Raw genomic sequence first — 20210 nt, forward strand, 5'->3', positions numbered from 1 at the left:
GATTCGATATTTAGCTCATTTAAATGAACTGTCAAATCCACCAAAATACTAAATATATGGAGATTAAAAATGGCTCACAATCCAGAACAAATTCTCCTTTTGATTCCAGGAAGTGTTTTTTAGCATTTTACCTTGAATCACCTTAAATGATGACCCCATAATCAGTATCCATACTTTTGAGGAACTGCTAGAACTGGTGATGATTCAGTCTCTTGAGCTTTACAATATTGACAGCTTTGATGATTTGCATGACAACCATTTTTAAAGCTTTTACACACACATTTTCTTGATGCCTGATGCAGTGACATGTTATCAAAGGTGAGTTAGAGGTAATTGCATCATTATCTATGAATCTTGCAAGTCCCTCCTTTTTACCAACAGCTGGGGCACCATCAGTAGCTGTATCAGGTATGTTGACAAAGGTTAAAGAAAACTTCTTTTTTTCTACTGCTTCATAAAAGATTGTATTGACTGGTAAATTACACTTATCTGTCTCTCTGAATGTATAAGTCTTTCATCCCACGCTGTTTTCTTACAGTATCTTTAAGGTATGGTTTACTATCGTAAGTAAAAATGTAAATGAGTGATGTAATTCAGCCTACAACGTAAGGGAGCGAAAACCACTCCAGGCAGTCAATGGCATACTTTCCCACTGAGCTGGGGCAAGAATCTCACACCTGGTCTGCATAACAGTAGGGCTTTTCTCACGTTTTCACGTTTTCTCACTGCGAAAGAGAGCTCGGTCGCGGAGCACGGAACGCCGCCTCGCGAGGTCGCGGCGTTTCGAGAAGAGCGCAGCCCCGCTCCGCCCCTTCTCAATGCTGACGTCATCACCCCTCGCTCGAACCCGCGGAGCCGCCATCGCCTTCCCGTCGTCCCAGGCTGGAGGCCGGCGGCGGAGCGAGCTGCGGTATGCGGTCTGTCAGCTACGTGCAGCGCGTGGCACTCGAGTTCTGTGGCAGCCTCTTTCCGCACGCCATCTGCCTGGGGGACGCCGACAACGACACGGTGCGACCGTGACGCGGTAGCGGCGGGATCTGTTCCAGGCTTTGAGCCGGCGGGTGGCGCAGGGCTGCGTGGCGGGCACACTTGCGAGCCTAGCGTGACTACGCGGGGGGCTGCAGTGCGGGGCGAGCAGAGAAGGTCGCTCATAAACGGGATGTTAGCGTCACTGGATTACAGCCAATCAATGTTTGCGTTACCATTGGACGTCGTAGGCACTACTTGTTGTGAAGCTCTTAGGGAAATAAACTTTTGGTCCCAGGGAGAGACGTTGCCACCGTTGCACGACTGGAAGTGCAAAGCTGTGGAGAAGCGGTTTGTTGCCGTGCATTGGAGTACTAATGGAATAAAGTCGAGAATAACTGTCTCTTGATCTATGTGTTGGATGGATGTGCATCAGCGCTATTAGTGTCAGCTCCACAAATGGTTGTTCTTGGAATGTCTGATTTTGCTGTAATTAGGAAGAGATTAGCTTGAACACGTATACGAAGACTGTCTCAATAGACAAATCTTCTTAAGCTATCCTGGAAAGCGTCATAGCTAGCCATGTGAACTAATGTTACACAGGGTAATGTGCTAGGGGAGTTATGCAAAAAATTGAAGTAGAGACGTAATGCAGAGGATGGTATATGTGGGCTCATTAGCAGGAGATGGTGACTATTCAGCAGTCATCTTACAAGAAAGCCAGTTTGTTTAGCCAGTTTGTTAGTGAGGCTGAAGATCCAGTGTAAATGTGTTGTGTTCTTGCAGATTTTTTCTAGACAATTACTTTCTCCACATCTTCCTCAGATGAATGATGAAAGCCCAAGTCAGCTGTTTAGTCTGATTGTGTAAAATGAGGACTCTTTTTTTTTTCTTAGACCTTTTCTACTGTTTCAAGCTTTTAACTCTTGATTTGCTGATTCTTACCTATTTCAGATATGAGATCTGTAATTCACACTGTGCTGGGAGTACTATGTTACTGCGATTGTGAGCTTCTTACTAACCTAATTCTCCTCTACAGCTGAACGAGCTAGTGGTAGGAGACACCAATGGGAAACTCTATGTGTACAAATATGATGACAGCAAACCCTGGACAGTACGATCCTGCCAAGGAATGGTCAGTTCTTTACAAAGCTTTTAACTGATTGGGCCTTTTAATGTATGTACATATTATTGTCCTTGATCACTGCTTAGGAACATGAAAGCTAGAGAGGAGTGGCAGCCAGAACGGCTTCTGATGCTTTTCATCTAGTGATGTAAGACCCTCTTGCTTACAGCAAGCCCTTTGGACTAGAAATTATGAGTGAACAACTGAACAAACACAGTAATTCTGCTGGGGCTTCTCCCACCTTGAACCTATTCCTGTGCACTTTGAATTTTGCTCCAGAGCTCTGGACAGTTGTGTGGCTTATGTGTTTCTGTCCTGGGCAGTTCTTTTTGTCGTTAAAAAGGCTGTTCGAGTTCAAGAGACTACAGTCTCTTGAGGAGGAGAGGAGAGGGCATGGCAGGGGTTTATCTAAAAGTGCTTCTTTGGGTTGCCTTCTCTCATAGATGGACTCTTAAGGTCTTCTTTTCTCTTGCAGCTTACATGTGTTGGTGTGGGAGATGTATGCAATAAAGGAAAGGTGAGAGCAGTCAAACTCCCCCCATCTTTGTCTGTAGGGCAAATGGGAAGTGCTTAGGAGATTTAGCTCATGTCTATCAAAGAGTGTGGACGAGAACAGATGGTAAGTGTTTTCTCTCCAGGATCTGACCTCATGCACAGAATTTTAATGCTTCTATTTTAAAATTGTTTTTGGGTTTATATGTAACCTGAATCTCATCTGTCTGTGAACACCATACAAGTCTTAGTGAGCAAAGTGATCTTATCTTTAGGAAGCTTTACTGATAAGCACATCCTTCTGTGTGAATGCCATGAGGCTCCAGGGGTTTAAGGATTATTCCCTTTCCTTGTTGGCTGTTATCCAGCTGTCCTGAGCCCTATTGCAGGTCATGGCTCTTCTGCTGCTTGACTGTATGTGTTTTGGGTCACATAAACAAGACAGACACAGAATAGTTTCGAATTCCAAGCAAATTCTAGTGGGTGTAGTGTGACTTTTTCTGGGGACTTGCTATTTTTAAGAATTAAACAAATGACTAAGAGGTCAAAAATTTCACTTTAGGCACCCTGCCTAAAATATTGTGCTCCATAGGAGAGCAGAGCTGAAGTGAGGTTAGAGTAAGCCATGTATTGGAAATTGCATGCAGACATCAGCTTGATATCCTGTTCTGAAAATGATGAGCCATTTGGACCCTTCAGGACCTGAGTGGTTTGTGAGTTTGTGATTTTTGTTATTGGTATTCCACATCATAATGTCATGTAAAGCAGTAGCAGTTAAAGAATTACTGTCCTGGTTCTGGGGACTGCCTTTTTTGGGCATTTTGGTTCTTGGAGAGGAGCAGCATTCCCCAGAGGAGTTCAGGCCCAGAGGAAGAAAGGAGGAGCTCGTGGCTCACTTTCCTGGTCCAGGTGGCTGACAAGCATGTGGTCCCCAGCTGCTTTTGCCTGCCGTGATATAACAGAATCGCAGAGTGGCCTGGGTTGGAAAGGACTTCAAGGGTCATGAATCTCCAATGGCCCCTGCCACAGGTACAGCCAGCAATCTCCCCATTTAACACTAGACCAGGCTGCCCAGGGCCCCATCCAACCTGGCTTTGAACATCTCCAGGGACAGGGTATCCAGAACTTTTCTGGGCAGCCTGTTCCAGCACCTCACCACTCTCATAATAAAGAACTTCCCCCTGACATCCAACCTAAATTTTCCCTCTTTCAACTTAAAAACCATTTCCCCTTGTCCTGTTATTATCTACCATTTCAAAGAGTTGACTCCCCTCCTGTTTAGGCTCCCTTTAGGTACTGGAATTCTGCAATGAGATCACCTCCCAGCCTTCTTTTCTCCATACTGAACAAGCCCAGCTCCCTCAGCCTTTGTAGGGGAGGTGCTCCAGCCCTCTGATCATCTTTGTGGCCCTCCTCTGGACCCTCTCCAACAGTTCTGTCTTTCTTGTACTGGGAGCTCCAGACCTGGACACAGTACTCCAGATGAGGCCTCACAAAGGCAGAGTAGAGAGGGACAATCACCTCTCTATCCCTGCTGGCCACCCCTCTTCTGATGGAGCCCAGGATGCCATTTGCTTTCTGAGCTGCAAGAGCACACTGCTGGCTCATGTTCAGTTTTTCATCCACCAGGACCCCCCAGGTCCTTCTCTACAGGGCTACTCTCAAGGATTGCTCCTTCTGGTCTGTATAAATGCCTGGGATTCCTCCGGCCCGAGTGCAGAACTTTGCAGTTTGTTGTGTTGAACCTCATTAGATTCACCCAGGCCCACCTTCTGAGTTTGTTGAGGTCCCTCTGAATGGCATCCCTTCCTTCCACCATGTGAACTGCACCACTCAGCTTGGTGTCATCAGAAAGCTTGCTGCACTCAATTCCACCATCTATGTCACTGATAATGATGTTAAAGAGCACTGGTCCCAAGACAGACCCCTGAGGGACACCACTCATTACTGGCTTCTAGTTTTGGACACTTTCTCTCATTTTCTCTCATTTTGTTTGATTTTGTTGGATGTAGTAAATTAATATTCCTCCTCAGATTGTTGCTGTTGCTCTGTTTTGGTTTTTTTTTTTAGACCCATCTACTATTTCCCTCCCCCCACTTTTCTCTCTCTCCCGAGGCACTGGCCCGCATGTGCCATGCCTCATTAGTCACAGGGCTGGGCCAGACTAGCTGTAAACAGTTAATACTTTTTTTTCCTACCTCTCTCTTTTTGTTTTGTTTTGTTTTTGGGACTGTGACCTCTGTCACAGACACGGATCTGGAGATACCTCTGTGACAACTGGCCAGAAATAGTCTCTTGTTCCCTTGTAGCAGTCACAGAATCACAGAATCACAGAATTGTAGGGGTTGGAAGGGACCTCCAGAGATCATCGAGTCCAACCCCCCTGCCAAAGCAGGTTCCCTACAGCAGGTCGCACAGGTAGGCATCCAGGCAGGTCTTGAACATCTCCAGAGAAGGAGACTCCACCACCTCCCTGGGCAGCCTGTTCCAGTGCTCCGTCACCCTCACTGTAAAGAAGTTCTTGCGCATGTTTGTGCAGAACTTCCTATGCTGCAGTTTCCAGCCGTTTCCCCTTGTCCTGTCTCCACTCACCACTGAAAAGAGTCCGGCCTCCCCATTCTGCCCCCCACACCTTAGATATTTATAGACCTGGATCAGGTTCCCTCTCAGTCTCCTTTTCTCAAGGCTGAACAGACCCAGCTCACTCAGCCTTTCTTCATAGGGGAGATGCTCCAGGCCCTTCACCATCTTCGTGGCCCTCCGCTGGACTCTTTCCAAGAGATCCCTGTCTTTTTTGTACTGGGGAGCCCAGAACTGGACACAGTACTCCAGATGAGGTCTTACCAGGGCAGAGTAGAGGGGGAGGATCACCTCCTTTGACCTGCTGGCCACGCTCTTTTTAATGCACCCCAGTAAGCCATTGGCCTTTTTGGCCACAAGGGCACACTGCTGGCTCATGGCCAACCTGTCGTCCACCAGGACACCCAGGTCCCTTTCCGCAGAGCTCCCCTCCAGCAGGGCATCCCCCAACCTGTACTGGTGCATGGAATTATTCCTCCCCAGATGCAAGACTCTACACTTGCTTTTGTTAAACCTCATCCGGTTTTTTTCTGCCCAGCTCTCCAGCCTCTCCAGGTCTTGCTGAATGGCAACACAGCCTTCAGGCGTGTCAGCCAATCCTCCCAACTTCGTATCATCGGCAAACTTGCTGAGGGTGGCCATTATCCCCTCATCAAGGTCGTTGATGAAGATGTTGAACAAGACCGGACCCAGCACAGACCCCTGAGGAACACCGCTAGTTACAGGCCTCCAACCGGACTCTGCACCACCAACAACGACCCTCTGTGCTCTGCCAGTCAGCCAGTTCTCAACCCACCTCACTGTCCACTCATCTATCCCACACTTCCTCAGCTTTGTTATAAGTCATTGATCTTCCCTTGCCCTGCTACAATTTCTAAAAGAAAAAAGTAATACGAAGACTGTTCTCTTTTTCTCTTAGAATCTTGCAGTGGCAGTGAGTGCAGAAGGTTGGTTTCATCTTTTTGATCTGACTTCCCCTTCAAAGCACCCAGATGCTTCAGGCCACCATGAGCTAGCAGAAGAACAGAAGCTAGTGTTCAAGCAACATATTCCTGCCAACACCAAAGTCATGCTAATCAGTGACATAGGTGAGTGGGACAACAAGGATGGGAGTTCAGGGTGAGGGGATTTGGGGGCAAGAAGTGGTGATGGGGAGACAGAAAGTGTATGAGCATGTAGAAGAAAATGACTACCAAGCAAACAGTTGCTTTAACAAGACTGTCCGGTCCTTGAGGAGAAGAGCAAGAATTTACAAAAAAATTCCAAAGTGTGAGTTCTTGTAATAGGGTTGGGATCCTCAAGGATGGTGCTTAATGGATGTTGGGGTTTTTGCAGTTGTGAAGGCCTAAGAGAGCCCTTCTGTCTCCTGGTTTCCCTGCAGATGGAGATGGGAAGTGTGAGCTTGTGGTAGGTTACACTGATAGAGTGGTGCGTGCCTTCCGCTGGGAGGACTTGTCGGAGAATTCAGACCATCTCTGTGGGCAGCTGATCCTGCTGAAGAAATGGTTGCTGGAAGGTCAGGTAAGGATATGGGAAGAGGCATGAGTTCTCAGTCCTATCAACAAAGTAATTGTCATCTTGATGGCTTGAAAGGAGATTTGCCTAGCAGTTGCCCTGTGCACGCAGGGACGCTGGTGTGATGTTCATTAGCTTCTCTCACTTGACTAGAGAATGTTTTCCACTAAGGGCGTTCCTAAGTGGTTTTTGCTAGGTGAAGATCCGTTTTACTTGGATATTTTGCCTGTAGCTGGCTTTGTTCAGCTTATGCTCAGCTTCTATGAAAAAATCTGCTGTAGTCAGATTTAGGTACAAGTTGCACAGTGGAAACTTGTAGGTTATGTAAGGTTTTCAGTTCAACTCTATCTTTGTTTATCCTGTGTCAGTACAGGTGGATAGCCTTTCTGTGAACCCAGGCCCTGATGGCTTACCAGAGATGATGGTGTCCCAGCCAGGCTGCGGTTATGCCATTCTGCTGTGCACCTGGGACTCCGAGCAGCAACCCATGATAGAGGGAAGAGACAGCTCTTCCCCTAGCAGGTGAACAGTGATTGCATGGAGTAGATGAGGAGATTCTACTGTAGATGCCTGTCACAAGAGGGCACCACGACCACTGCCTTTCTGAGGGATAATGCTGTCATCCTAGTGAAGCCAGTATCTGCAATGAACTACCTGCTGGGAGTTCATGACTTAAGCTTGTTGACACCCAAGTGCCCATGAATTCAGGTCTCTATGCTAGAGAAGAATATTGTTTTTGTTGTGTCCTGCTCTTCTTCTCGAGTTGGCCAAGGAGTGAGTGACCTAGATCTCTATAAGGAGAAGGAGTCAGGGGAGCTGTCTGATGGTGGGAAGGGTGGCATCTGTAAGGCTGAGCCAAGGCCAATTAATCTGAAGCCCAGGAAAGACACTACTGGTTTCTTCCAGGTAGGGCAGGATTTCCTAATAAGAACCTGGCAGCCAGTGCTGTAAATTACAAGCAGAGAAATCAAGATGGGCAGTGAGGTTATTTTCCCTGTCCCTAGAGGCACCACTGTGAGAAAATCAGGCATTCCTATGCTGTTCTTTGGGACAGTAAGGCAGACCCAGAAAATGTGCAGGATGGAAGCTGGGCAAGTCTTGATGTCTTAGAGACATTAATGAAATGTAAGTATCTTCCTGGCCAGAACTCAGGCCCAGACATGATCTCTGACTCACTTGGACAACCATAGACAGAAAGTTTTCCTGAATGAATAGCATTCAGGCACATGTGACAGAAAATAACTTTAAAAAAAAAATAAACAAACACCAATCTCCTTGTTTAGAATAGATGTTTTATTGACCTACTTGAGTTCTTTCCACTTTTCTGATGCTACAAATCACTAGGTCTTGTTTTTTAATCATTAGCAAATTTCTGTCATTCCTGAGATGGTGTGCTTTCTTTTCATTGCTTTTTGTCAGCAAATAATCCTTTTACTGATGATTGAAATGTCCCCTGCTTAGAGCAATCTGTCATTTTTTGCTTTGGGAATAGCATATTGTTCTTGAGTATTTCATTAAGGGGTTAGCCTGCGCACAGACTCTATCCATCTGTAGACTTGGAGAGTTCTGGAGTACTCTGCTCTTCAGATTGTCCTGACACAGGACCAGGCATGATCTCATAACCTTTCCTGATGCCTGCCTCTTTTCTCTCTAGAGAGGCCCCTGTTCGAGATGTTATTCTCCACCAAACATCTGGTCGGATTCACAACAAGAATGTTTCCACTCATCTGATTGGTAGTATTGGCCAAGGTGAGAAATTAAGAGCTTGTGGCCTCTGCCTCAACAGTTGCCTGTGATATTTTTTCAATACGTCAGTCCAGTGTGAAATTAGATTTCCAGAGGCTGAAAATTAAAAACTTCAGGAGTTAGATGCTAGAACAGAAGGATTTCATCTCCTGTTGGTCTGCCTCCAAAGAACAGCTAAACGTTTGTTTTTGAACTTTTTACAGACTTTAGACCTTCCCTTGTTATTCATCACCCAGCACAAGTTTCCCTGCATCCTCTACTTGCTTACATTTACTCATCTTGAACGTCTATGAAGCCCTTCTTCTGCAGATATACTAGATCCTTGCTTTTGCATGACTGCAGCATCATTTTTAATTTCTTGCATTTGAGCACTTGATTCCTCTAACAGCTATATCCTGCCTTCTTTTGCCTGTGGATCCCAACCCCTCCAGAGCTGCTTCCACATTTCATTTTTATTGCTGTCCTTTGTCTCCTTTCAGTTTATACTGTTCAACTGTTATCTATAGCTGCTGGCTTCTCTCAGCCCTAACCTACTGCTTTTGTATCCAAGCATTTCTTACGTGCTGCCAGTGCTTCCCCCATGAAACTGGCTGTATATGCTGAACGCTGTACATACAGAGCATGCAAGTTTCACAGTCCCTTGTTTATATGCTCCATAGTGCAAGGAAGAAGAAGATTCAAAGCAACCCATGCTTTTTCCCTCCATGTCTGCAACTGGCTGGAATTGATGTGCATTTGAATTATCATCTGCAGTGCTGTCTGCGGAGGAATTAGGCTGTGTAGTGTGATTAGAGTTGAGGGAGAAGGACAACGGACCAAACACTCCCCCCATCCCTTTCCCTGCTCCGCAAAGTACAGCTCCTACCCAGTTGCTAAGCTTGTCATATTTTCAGCATTTCAGCTGCTGTGAGTACCATGATCACTGGAGCATGAAATCAGTTATTTCACTGCATACAAAACCTGCAGAATAAAGGATGAGAAGTTTGTAAAAAGCCCCTTGGTGCTGGAACAGCAGTAGTGAAACAGCTAAAGTATGTCATGCTGACCAGTTTGTAGAGGACACAGCAGATCATTTAGAACAGAGTGCATCTAGATGAATGTCAGCTACAGGCAGTATAGCACCCAACCAGCTAACTGTTTGCTATAAATGATCCTGTAGAAATAGGGTACTCTGTGTTCTGGAGTGTTGTAGCCTGGAGCTGTGCATGGTGGCAAAAGTAGGCTTGCAGTATAGTGTCATTTTGGGAAAGCTGTCTGGGAAGACCATGAAACTCCTTTCAGCTCTGCTGTCTTGCCACTGACTGCCACGTTTCCTGGGTTGCTGCAGACCTCAAGGAGACTGTGCCTCCTTCAACATTGTCAGTGCAGACATAAAATGCAGCTGTAGTTGAAAACAGCTCTAGCCTTCTGCCACCAAGTGTGATATCACTTCCAAAACTTTTATCTTGCATGTCTCTTCTGACTAGTGGACAGGTTTACTGAATTTACTGAAGTGGTGGTCAGGAAAGTCATGTCTTTGGGTTTAGCTAGTCCTGTGCACAATTGTGTGATACACAGGCTTTGGAGAGGAACTGTTTGCAGGAAGTTCACAGCTGTGGGAACTAATAAAGCCAGGGCTGGGTGCACGAGCATTGACACAGATGTCTAATCTACCCTCAAAGCAAGAGCTCTGTAGCATCTGAGCAGCTTTTGCTGAGTGGGAACCACAGTTTCTGTTCAGTTTTCATCTAGTGGAAATAATAATATTGGTAGCATGATCTAGGCAGACTCATTCAGGAGCTGACATGAAGGTGCTTTTGTGCCGCTTTGACTGAAATGTAGTCCTTCTAGTGGGATCTGCTTTTTCTTCTTGTTTCTGGAACAACTGAAGGCAACATTGCTATCCCTGAGGGAAGCAGTGAGGGTATAGTTGTGATATTCATTTAGCTTAGGCTATTATCCACATTGTCCCTTTGTGATTATTGTGCCTGTGTTTGTGCATTTTTGGAGCGTAAAGAGGGTTTGATGATGTTAACTGTAACCAGAACTGCTGAAGGTCTGCATACATTTGGCATAAACAAATTCCTGGAAGCAGTCAGCAGAGCCAGACATGCCCATATCAATGCAAACTAAAGATGCTGGATTCTTGGGTTTATACTGACAGTTGTGCTCTACTAATAAAAGCTGGCATGAGGTAGGGTTGGTTGCAAGACTGCAGATACTTGTTACGCAAAGTTGTAAGACTGGATGAAAAAGGAGGCAATATGGGTCAGCTTGTTGTTTTGCATCTTTTTTTTTTCAGGAGAGGGAAGAAACAATGCTCATAAATAGGTTTCAACTGTAATTCTCTTCTGCATTTACAGGGTACTCCAGTGTGGGTAATGGCTCGGGTCTCTTTGCCCTTTGTACGCTTGATGGTAAGTTCTGCCACTGTCCCGGAAGAAGGGCCTGTGAGAAAGCCCAAGGCTTGTCCTTAATTAAAAGTAGGGAACAAGTGTGCAGTGCTTTTGATTTTGAAACAAGAGGGAACTGGGCTTCAGAAATGTTTCCTGATGCACACAAAAGAATTTGACTAGCTCCTTCTTCTGACGTTTGTTTTCTTCTTTTTTCAGTGTCTTATTAGTATCTCCCTTTTTTGCTATTACAATCTCTTCATCTGTGGATTTCAAAGCATTTTACAAACATTTATTACTCATATGGCACCGTGGCCTATGGGGATAGAACTGTTAAAGCTTGGCCCAAAACGGAAAGCTTGAAACTAGAATTACCATCTGCTTACTCCTAAGCTGCATGCTTACCCAATACTTAAACTACTGTTTGAGATGCCAATTTGGCAGTGCAGTGCATGTAAACAAGAGCCTGTAAACCATAGCAGAGATATGCCTTTGTACTTGAAGGGATTTGTGTTGTTTCTAAAAGTATTAAAGGAAACGGATGCTGAAACTCAAGTATTGTTAGTGAAAAACTTGCCTCACACTGGCCTGGAGCCATGTTTTTCTGCTCCATTGCAGACTGAGAAGTGATAGGACAGACTAATTAACTGAATGGAGGGATTCTGTTCAAAAAGCAGCTGTGTGGAGACAAGGTGCTGTGTGTCCCTGTTTCCAGGTAGGCAACTTGGCCTATATGGGCTAGATGTCCATCTGCTCTATGATGTTCTGCTAGGGAGTTTCTGATTCTTGTTTGGGCCTTAACTGTGAAGCTGCCTCAATGGGCAAGGCTTCCAGTCACACACTGATTCCTTCATGAGCCGTACTGAGATTGGAGGGCATAGTGAGGATAGGTTCATGTTTATGTTATATGACCTTCTGTCTCAGGTCTGCATCTCCCACTAGCCTCCATGGTATTTTCACAGTACCTCTGGAAAATAGGAAAATGGTATGAGGTCAGTGTTTAGAATGATTTTAGCATCCAGGAGGCCACTTCTATGCTACTAGCCAGTAACTTTTCAGCTGATACCAGTTCTCTTGAGATTGTGTGATCCATGGGACATGATGAGAGGATTCTAGTTTACGTGGTCTCATGCGAGACCTGTTGATGTATTGTATCCAGGGATCGTGTTTTGAACACTTTCTTCTTAGGGTGCAAGCCAATTAGCAGAGCTGCTGCCATTTCTTCCTGTTTCCTTTTACTGCTGAAAATGCAATCAACTACTATCCCTCCCAGAAATGAGATTCCTGTCAGCTACAGTCTGTACTATGCTCTCCCCTCCATTAGCAGACCATGAGGGCTGAAGAAGTACACAGGGCCCAATGTTAGCAGACATTTAATATTTAAGCCTTTTAATATTTTCAGGACAATCTTTTTTTTTCCTCTTCAGGGACACTGAAGCTCATGGAAGGGGCAGACAAGCTGCTCTGGTCTGTGCAGGTTGATCACCAGCTATTTGCGCTGGAAAAGCTGGATGTTACTGTGAGTACTATGTGAATAGGTCTGAGAGTGAAGGAGTGAAGACAAAAGTTCAACATAACTTTTCTGTGTTTAAATTTTGGAAGGGCAGAGATAGTACTGCAGCAGCTGAGGCACGAACTTGGAATGATGCGAATTGTTTATTGCAGGTTCTAATATCCCTTGTATACATTCACAAGTTTTCTCTTTTAACTTTCCCACCACCTTTACATGTCAACAAAACATTCCACAAACACTCCTTAACTGCACACAGGCAGTTATCCAGTCAGAGCCATGAATTGTCTCTGGTAACACGCTCTTCCTCCAATCAAGGCCATCATCACGAGGCCATCACACAGCTTACTTGACTTTGCTTTTTTCTTCTTCTGGAGATGTCCTTGGTTCTCAGTGTTGCTTTCTCTTGATGTTTATTTTGTACCACAGCTGCTGCTCTGAATAGTCTTTCTTGTATTCCCACAGAGTATGACTCAGCTGAAAAAATACTGGGATTATTGCAGGATGATACACTGAAAGCTCTGACTGTGCTAGCACATTCTACACTGGTGTCAGTCTGCCTTCCTCCAAGAGTTTGAGTTGTGTCTGCCTATTTGGCCTAGTGAGCGCAGTGCCTTGCTATGAATTTTTCCATCCCTGAACTGCTCTTTTATCTCATTGCAAAATTGAAAAGTTTTGCAAATTGTCAATACTCCAATTGACAGCCTATGGGCTCATAGGATACATAAGGATTGTAATAGAGAAGGAAGAGTTGATTTCCAAGTTAATGAGTGTTATCTTGTTCATTTAATAGTGCTCTACCTCTTGAATAAGCAGAAAGATTATTGACTGCCTCTGGGAGTAGCTGATGTCTGTGCTAATCCTATGGTTCCTGCAGGGCAATGGACATGAGGAGGTAATTGCCTGTGCATGGGATGGCCAGACATATATCATCGACCACAATCGCACAGTTGCCAGATTTCAAGCAGATGAGAATGTCAGTGCATTCTGTGCAGGTGAGGATTTTGACTGCAAAGCCAGCCCTCACAACATTTCTCCATAAAAGTTACTGCTCTCCTCTGGGGAACCTGTGATCTTTTGTCTGTCTGCGGTGGGGAATAATTTTCCTGGGGTGTATATTCTGCAGGAAGAGGCACAGTTAGTCTTCCCACTGATGGAATCTGGGAAAAGCAAAATGAGTGGGGGTGATGCTGGGGTATGGCTGTGATTGGTTTAGTTTATTTTTGTTGGGTTTTTTTTTTTTCCTTTCTTTTCTGTCCAATCTGAGAGTGTTATCAGTGTTTTCTTCTCCATTGCTTTTTAAATTTGCAGTCTTCTAAGCTGTTCTCACTTGAGATACAGACCCCCGTGGAGCCAGCCTGAGTCTTGACTTTGCTAATTCGTTTCTCTCTGACTTGTAAAAAGCAGCTTGCAAATCCACAAGCTGCATACATTAATGACAGTTTAGAGACAACTGAAATGTCTCAGAGGGGCTTAACATAGCCAAGTCCATCTCTGTTCTTTCCTTGAAGGTGCTTACTGCTCTCTGCTAACGTCTTTGTTGTCTCATCCTGAGAAGTTACCTATTTGCCTTCTCTGTATTTTGAGAAGTAGACAGATTTTCCATATTTCTGTTCTTTGTAGGCCTATATGCATGCAAACAAGGAAGCAACAGTCCCTGCCTGGTTTATGTCAGCTTCAATCAGAAGATCTACATCTACTGGGATGTGCAGCTGGAGAGAATGGAGTCCACCAACCTTTTAAAAATCCTGGAGAATGACCCAGAGTTTGACAGTCTACTGCAGGAGCTGGGTGTAGGTGAGTGCACAGAATGAGGGATGTACAAGAAAAAAGAGAGGAAGAGCTGCTGGTGCTAGAGAACTGGAGGGTACTTCTTCAGGAGAAGGGCTACTTAATCTTTTGAGAATCCCTGCCAATTGTCTTTTTCTTTTTCTATAGAAAAAAGTGATGTTTCTGCAATCCAAGATCTGATTTACAAAACACTGTATTTTCCTGAGAAACAACAGCCTAACAGCTCTTTGCAGTGTCAGAATCCTGGAACAGACTCCTCTGCCCACCACACTGTCATCCAGAATCCCTTACAAGATTCAAGGTGAACATCTGCCATCCCATTGGAAACTCTCTTCTGACTGGAACTGAGCATTCACCCTGCATGATAGTATTCTCAGCTTGTCTCTTCTCTCTCAGCTGAATTTGGATGGGAGTAATAGACTCACCTGCTGTATTACATCCGTATCTTCTCCCATTTGTATAATGTTTTATTGGGCATGCGTGGAGCAGTCCCTTCACCATTATGGCAGCCTGAGAGGATTGTGTATGAGATCAAATATTATTAATTTGGTGCTTTTGTGTTAGCAAATGATAACATTTAAAGATCTTGAAAGCTGCTTTTTGAAAGCTTTCTGTGCTATGCTCTGCAAAATATCCAAGAGCTGTTCCTAACAGGGAGGATGAATTTTGTGTGGAGGAAAAGGATATCTTGACATTGGGTCAAAAAATCTGTTGCTCTTGTGTGGGAGAACAGGACTTTTTACATAATATTGCAGCTTGTTTTTTGTTTTGCAATTTCCATTTATAAATTAATGAAATATTTATAGAGGACAGCATCAGTCCTCTGTATCTTATGGCTGTGAAAATTGAAGCACAAAGCAATAAATTGATACAACCTGCTTTGTCACAGTGAGCACTCCTGTTACTTTTCAGTATTCTTGCATCTCTGACTACTCTGTAACTACAGTGGAAGTTTTTCTCCATTTTAGTGACCTCTCAGAAGTATTTTTGCATGCTCCCATATAATACTAAGTGCTTGTGTATAACTGGACTAATGAGGCAGGAGCTCTGAAGTCGCACTAGTGCTTTGGTACCAGTGTTGCTCAAACTAGTGGAAGTTTTGAGCAGCAGCGCTTGAATTTGTTATCTGTGGAGAGTTGACTGTGTAGGAACCACATATTATGTAGAGGTGGGATGAACAGGCTGGTTTCTTTGTACTCTGAGATACGTTCCTAACCCTATTGCTACTTGATTTTAATCTTCAGGATTAGTGGACCTGACACAGGGACCACAGTGGAGCAGAGTTCTGCAACGCAGGTTGCTGAAAACATGTAATAAAACAACAGGCACGTGTGTCTTAGCATGTGCTGTTCTATCCCTAAAGCAAACTGCTGCTCTTCATCTGTGATGGGTTGTGTATTTCCTCCTCATACATCCTTAATTCTGTGGCCTCTGCCTCCTGCACTGGGGACATAAACAGGATAATTATAAATAACACCAGTGTCTGAGTTCTCACTCATGGTTTGCACAACCTGGCATGTGTACAGCTTTATAGGTAATGGACTCTTATTGTATGTGCTTGATGAAAATGGAGCACTACCACAACTTGTGCCTACCGTGGCCTCACTTAACATCTTGTTTGTCTTTAGTAAGGCATGCTGTTTCCACAGAAGTACTCTTCTTGATCCCATGTTGGGATCTCAGATGTTCCTGCAACAATTGCCTGGAACTTTTCATTTGTCACTAATTGAGCTAATATGTTAGCTGGGTCCTACAGGCTATTACTGCGCTATTGCAATAAAACTTCCCAACCCATAACAGCAAAAGAAGATTGTCTATGCTCATTAACAGAGAACAACTCAGTACTGGCAGTTTATGCCAAATAGGTATCTTAGCAGCACAAGCACAAGGAGGGTACAAATGGTTGTATGACTGAAACTGATTTATGCAAAACAAATTTTGCTATACAGGTCAAATGAACAGATAGTTCAAATTGATCTACTGTTGAGATATTGATTTTATTTTAGTCAGAACAGGAAAGCATTAATGTAGATGAATGACATTTTTCTAGGAACCATCTTAAAAAGAAAATATGACAAAACACGTAAATGTTGCAACTTGTGAAGCTTAGGGCTTTTCTCCTGTTGGATATCATTGCTTTGTGCAGTGCAAGCTCAAGAATGCTTCTTTGTGGAGAACAGAGGTCAGAAGGTATGGACTCTGTGTATCGTGGGTGTCCAACATTTTTGCTTGCCTGGGCCACACTGCGTGAATGGGAATCATCTTGTGCCACATGTAAAATATGTAATAATGTATAAAGTTTCATAATCAGACATGATAAAATTTTTGAGCCGAATATTAGATTGCAGCTGCGTACAAAATTCACAGGTAGTGTATTTAGATTGACTGAAATGGAATCCCAAATACAAAAATAAAAAAAGTTTGTTTTTCTTTAATCTCAAAGCCTATTCTCAAATTCTTTTTTCAGAAATGAAAGCAAGGCTGCATATTTCTCACTGCTCACAGGACTGTGTTTAAGCCAGCATATCAAAATGCATGAAATTATTTGATGTAGCTTGAGCTTGCCATAATTTAAATTTTATTTCAAACACAGTCATGTTGGAAACACAGCAGATGAGATCATTTTCATCTTGAAGCTGCATGTTTAACTCATTTAAGTGAGTGGCCAAATCTGTCAAAAATGCTAAATCTGTAAGCCATTTTTAATCTTCACATTCTGACACAAATTTTCTTTCTGACTCCACAAAGGACTTAATTTCATTTCTCAAATCATATAATATTTTTAGTGTTCTACCTTTACTTAGCCACCTGGCTTCAGAAAAGTTAATGGTGTCCCTATAATCAGCATTCTTACTTTTAAGGATTTCCTGGAATTGACGATGATTCAATCCCTTATTACGAAATACAGAGCTTTGATGATGTTTTTGAATTACATTATCAATTTTTAAAGCTTTCTCACATACATTTTCTTAATGTTTGATGCAACAGTATTTCATTGTGTGATTTTTCTTGTGGCAACTGCATTATTTTCTCTTAATTTTGTAAGTCCCTTTTTTTTTTTACCAGCCATTGGTAGGGTGCTATCAGTAGCTTTAACAAATATGTTGACAAAGGTTAAAGAAAATTACTTGAATGTATTTTTTACTGTTTCACACAAATGGGGAGATGTAGTTGTGTCTTTTAAAGACACCAAATTTTCTTATATTCACTTGGCTGTAGTCTGGCAAGACAAACTAATTTTAGAAAAACCTGCTTTGGACATATTATGTGTGCCGTGCTTGCCATGCATTGCTTAATAAACTCTTCAGTAAATGGTTTTAATTTTTTTGCAGTCAGGTTTGCTATCATGTAACTAGCTTTTATAATAGAGCCCATTTGAGTTTTAATTTAAAAAAAAAAAAAAGATTTTGTTGGGGTGTTTTGTTTTGGTTTTTTTTTTCAATTTCACTATTTTGTCTTTATGAAGCATTCCTTAATATTCATTAAATTTGGCAGCATGTTTCTGCATGTAATGTCTTTTCAAATAGCAATCTTCGAAAGCTGACACTTTCCTTGGAAATTAATCATAGTGCCATATTATTTATCTTGACCAAAATCTACTTGTCTATCCGTTTTTCCTTGAACACTCTTCCTTCCTCCACAATTTTTCTTTTTTGGCTCTGCTATCCTTTGAGATAGCATTAGACAGGTTTAAATATCATTAGCAATCACTTCATTTTACTCAGTAAGCACATCTATATGTAATACACATAGGGTTTGATTCAACTGGATGCGAGAGGAAGACTAAGCACTACTACTGCCGCACCCTCCCCATGTCTAGAGCGTGGGCCAGGCTGCTTGATTTCTAGCCAATGCCTAGCAACAGGGGCTGGACTACATTGAAACCTGTGCCAGGCTGTGGGTTGAATATGCCTGTTGTAACTCAATGCCTATTTGTCAACCATCACAACTCACAACATTGGAATTAAAAGTTCTTAACATTTGCTACATCCTATTCAGTGCCAGATTGCTGGTCCATAGTAACTCTTCCACAAGACATGATTTGCATGATACTGTTTTATGTCCCAGTGACAGTGCATGGCAAATGAGGAGTTCAGCAGACTCAGACAGTAGATATTTGTATAAGAATGATTTGTTGCTTTGGGTATGAAGCTCAATTTATTATCAAGAAAATAAGGGGTTTGTTCGATTTTCCTGGGAGGAGATAATTCTGCTGGCCATGTCTGATCTTGTTTTTGTGATTTATTCTATGAATGTAGTTATTTCGATTACTCTTCAGGTATAATCTGGCATTTGTCAGAGGATTATCTTACAAGGAGAGCTAAAACGGAATATATGTAGGGAGCTCAATGCTCTTCAGTTCCATGTCCAACAGACATAGCCTTATTTGGAGACCTTCAGTATATTCTAGTTCCTTCTAGCATGGTGATGGTCCATTGTCAGTCTATTGTTAGCCCTTAAAAGGGGGTCCTTTACTTTTTCCCAACACTCCTTTTGTCCCAAAGGTTGCTGTGGAGTGCAATGACAATTTTAGAAGTCTCTGTACACATAGATAAGGAAGACAAAGGGGAACGTCTTGATGTCTGTCACATTTTAGGCTAATTCTGCCTGGTATATGTGGATCCTGGCTTTAATTACTTCTTCAAATTAACACCCCCTCTTCCCCTTTTCAGTGAGCTTGGAAATTTTTCGCAAAAGCTCATATTGCTCATACTTAATCACAGCAGGCAATGCCCAAACCTTTTGGGTTAATTTCTTAAGTTTATACCAAAATGAACTTTACAATTAGCTATATCAGAATTGTCACTAATGACACTAATAATGGATGAATTAACACTTAACAACATTTGCCCTGAGGTCTGTTTATGGGAACTGCTGAGTCACAGCCTGAACCTCTGATTGATCACCTGAGGCGAGCAATGAGTCAGCCAGAGGAGCACAGGTGAAGGCAATTCACCTGAGCTACTGGAAGGGGTGGAGCCTGGCTGCACCTCTCCTAGATCCCATTTAAGTGCTGACTGCCACTCAGGATGGATCTTCTTCTGGAGATAGCTCCTTGTGGTGTTTACTGCGAGCCTATGATACTGATGAGTATTTCCATTGATTTTTATTATTTTTCCACTGTGATAATCTTAGTAAGTGTAACCTCTGTATACCTATTGATTGTACACCTATTGATTGTACAATTGTACACCCATTGATTGTACACCTACATTACACAATCTGTGCACAAGAGCAATAATGTGCACAGGTCATCAGGAGAGCAGAAAATTTCTGTATTTGGTAGATATAATTTAAATGATGGCTGAACTGTCAAGAGAGATGTAATAAAAATGTTTAAACCATGCTTCTGTAAACTTGACCAGAGATCAGTTTTATATTGTTCATGAAAGTGTTAGAATGGTTAAGTTATGATGGCTGTGGGAATGAAGGCAGATTCAAGATGTTGCTGAGGACACCTTCTATTGCTGCAGTTCTGTTTTATGGCTTGTTCTACACCTAGGTCCAGCCCCTGAACTGCACCCCTGACATGCCTCTTTCAGACACCAGCATCCCTTGCCCAGTGGAAATCACCACAGGCAGCCAACCCAAGAGTCACCATGTTCTCAATAACAGATACCAGCCACGATTTCCTTGCAGAGAGCACTTCTTCAGTGCTAGCCAGATCTTAGCTACCTGCCAACATTCCACCCATCCCAACTGCCTGGATTCCAGCTTGTCCCTGGAGAAGATGGACAAGACCAAGGACTACCAGAAGCCCTGCAGTGAAGGGGTTCAGCAGCAGGTGGTATCACATTGTTATAGGTTAAACTGAACACGCATTCCCTAGTCGCACTTGTTAACAATCCAGACACGCTTGCAGGCAGGCTAGAAGAAACAGGGAGCACTGCACTCTCTTACATTCTGAAAGCACAAGGCTCAGTAAAAAGGCCACAAAATACAAACAATGAATTTATTCAGTGAATGTCTCTTCAGACCGCTTCAAGGATTAAAATCTCTTAGGAAAGCCAGCTGCCTCCACCACGTCATGCATTACTGCTGCCATCCTATAATGCCTGGGAAAGAAAAGGTAAGCTATTGCATGTTATTTTGTTAGCCTGCCCCAGGCACA

General features: G+C 43.3%; 2 protein-coding genes across 3 annotated transcripts in view; one reads left to right on the top strand and one right to left on the bottom strand.

The window, feature by feature from the left end:
* Window positions 1-20210, bottom strand: part of MFAP5 (microfibril associated protein 5) — a 263735-nt gene that overhangs the window by 48032 nt on the left and 195493 nt on the right. The window lies entirely within an intron of this gene.
* Window positions 811-19445, top strand: ITFG2 (integrin alpha FG-GAP repeat containing 2). Of its 2 annotated transcripts, XM_048930582.1 has the most exons (12): window positions 811-1008; window positions 2006-2101; window positions 2568-2609; window positions 6084-6252; window positions 6546-6685; window positions 7053-7201; window positions 8334-8428; window positions 10768-10821; window positions 12225-12316; window positions 13185-13302; window positions 13931-14104; window positions 14246-19445. In XM_048930582.1, exons 1-12 carry the CDS (start codon window positions 913-915, stop codon window positions 14401-14403), a joined length of 1383 nt encoding a protein of 460 aa, XP_048786539.1. In that variant the 5' UTR covers window positions 811-912; the 3' UTR covers window positions 14404-19445. The 2 variants fall into 2 exon arrangements, with proteins under 2 accessions (XP_048786539.1, XP_048786546.1); XM_048930589.1 differs by lacking the exons at window positions 811-1008; window positions 2006-2101; window positions 2568-2609 and adding an exon at window positions 2626-2711.

Source organism: Lagopus muta, chromosome 1 (assembly GCF_023343835.1).
Source record: "Lagopus muta isolate bLagMut1 chromosome 1, bLagMut1 primary, whole genome shotgun sequence".
In the NCBI taxonomy this organism is placed as follows: domain Eukaryota; kingdom Metazoa; phylum Chordata; class Aves; order Galliformes; family Phasianidae; genus Lagopus; species Lagopus muta.

Coding starts and splice junctions, on each gene's coding strand:
- ITFG2 (XM_048930582.1), top strand. CDS start 913: ATGCGGTCTGTCAGCTACGTGCAGCGCGTGGCACTCGAGTTCTGTGGC. Junction 2,102..2,567: donor TACGATCCTGCCAAGGAATG/GTCAGTTCTTTA, acceptor TTTCTCTTGCAG/CTTACATGTGTTGGTGTGGG. Junction 6,253..6,545: donor CATGCTAATCAGTGACATAG/GTGAGTGGGACA, acceptor GTTTCCCTGCAG/ATGGAGATGGGAAGTGTGAG.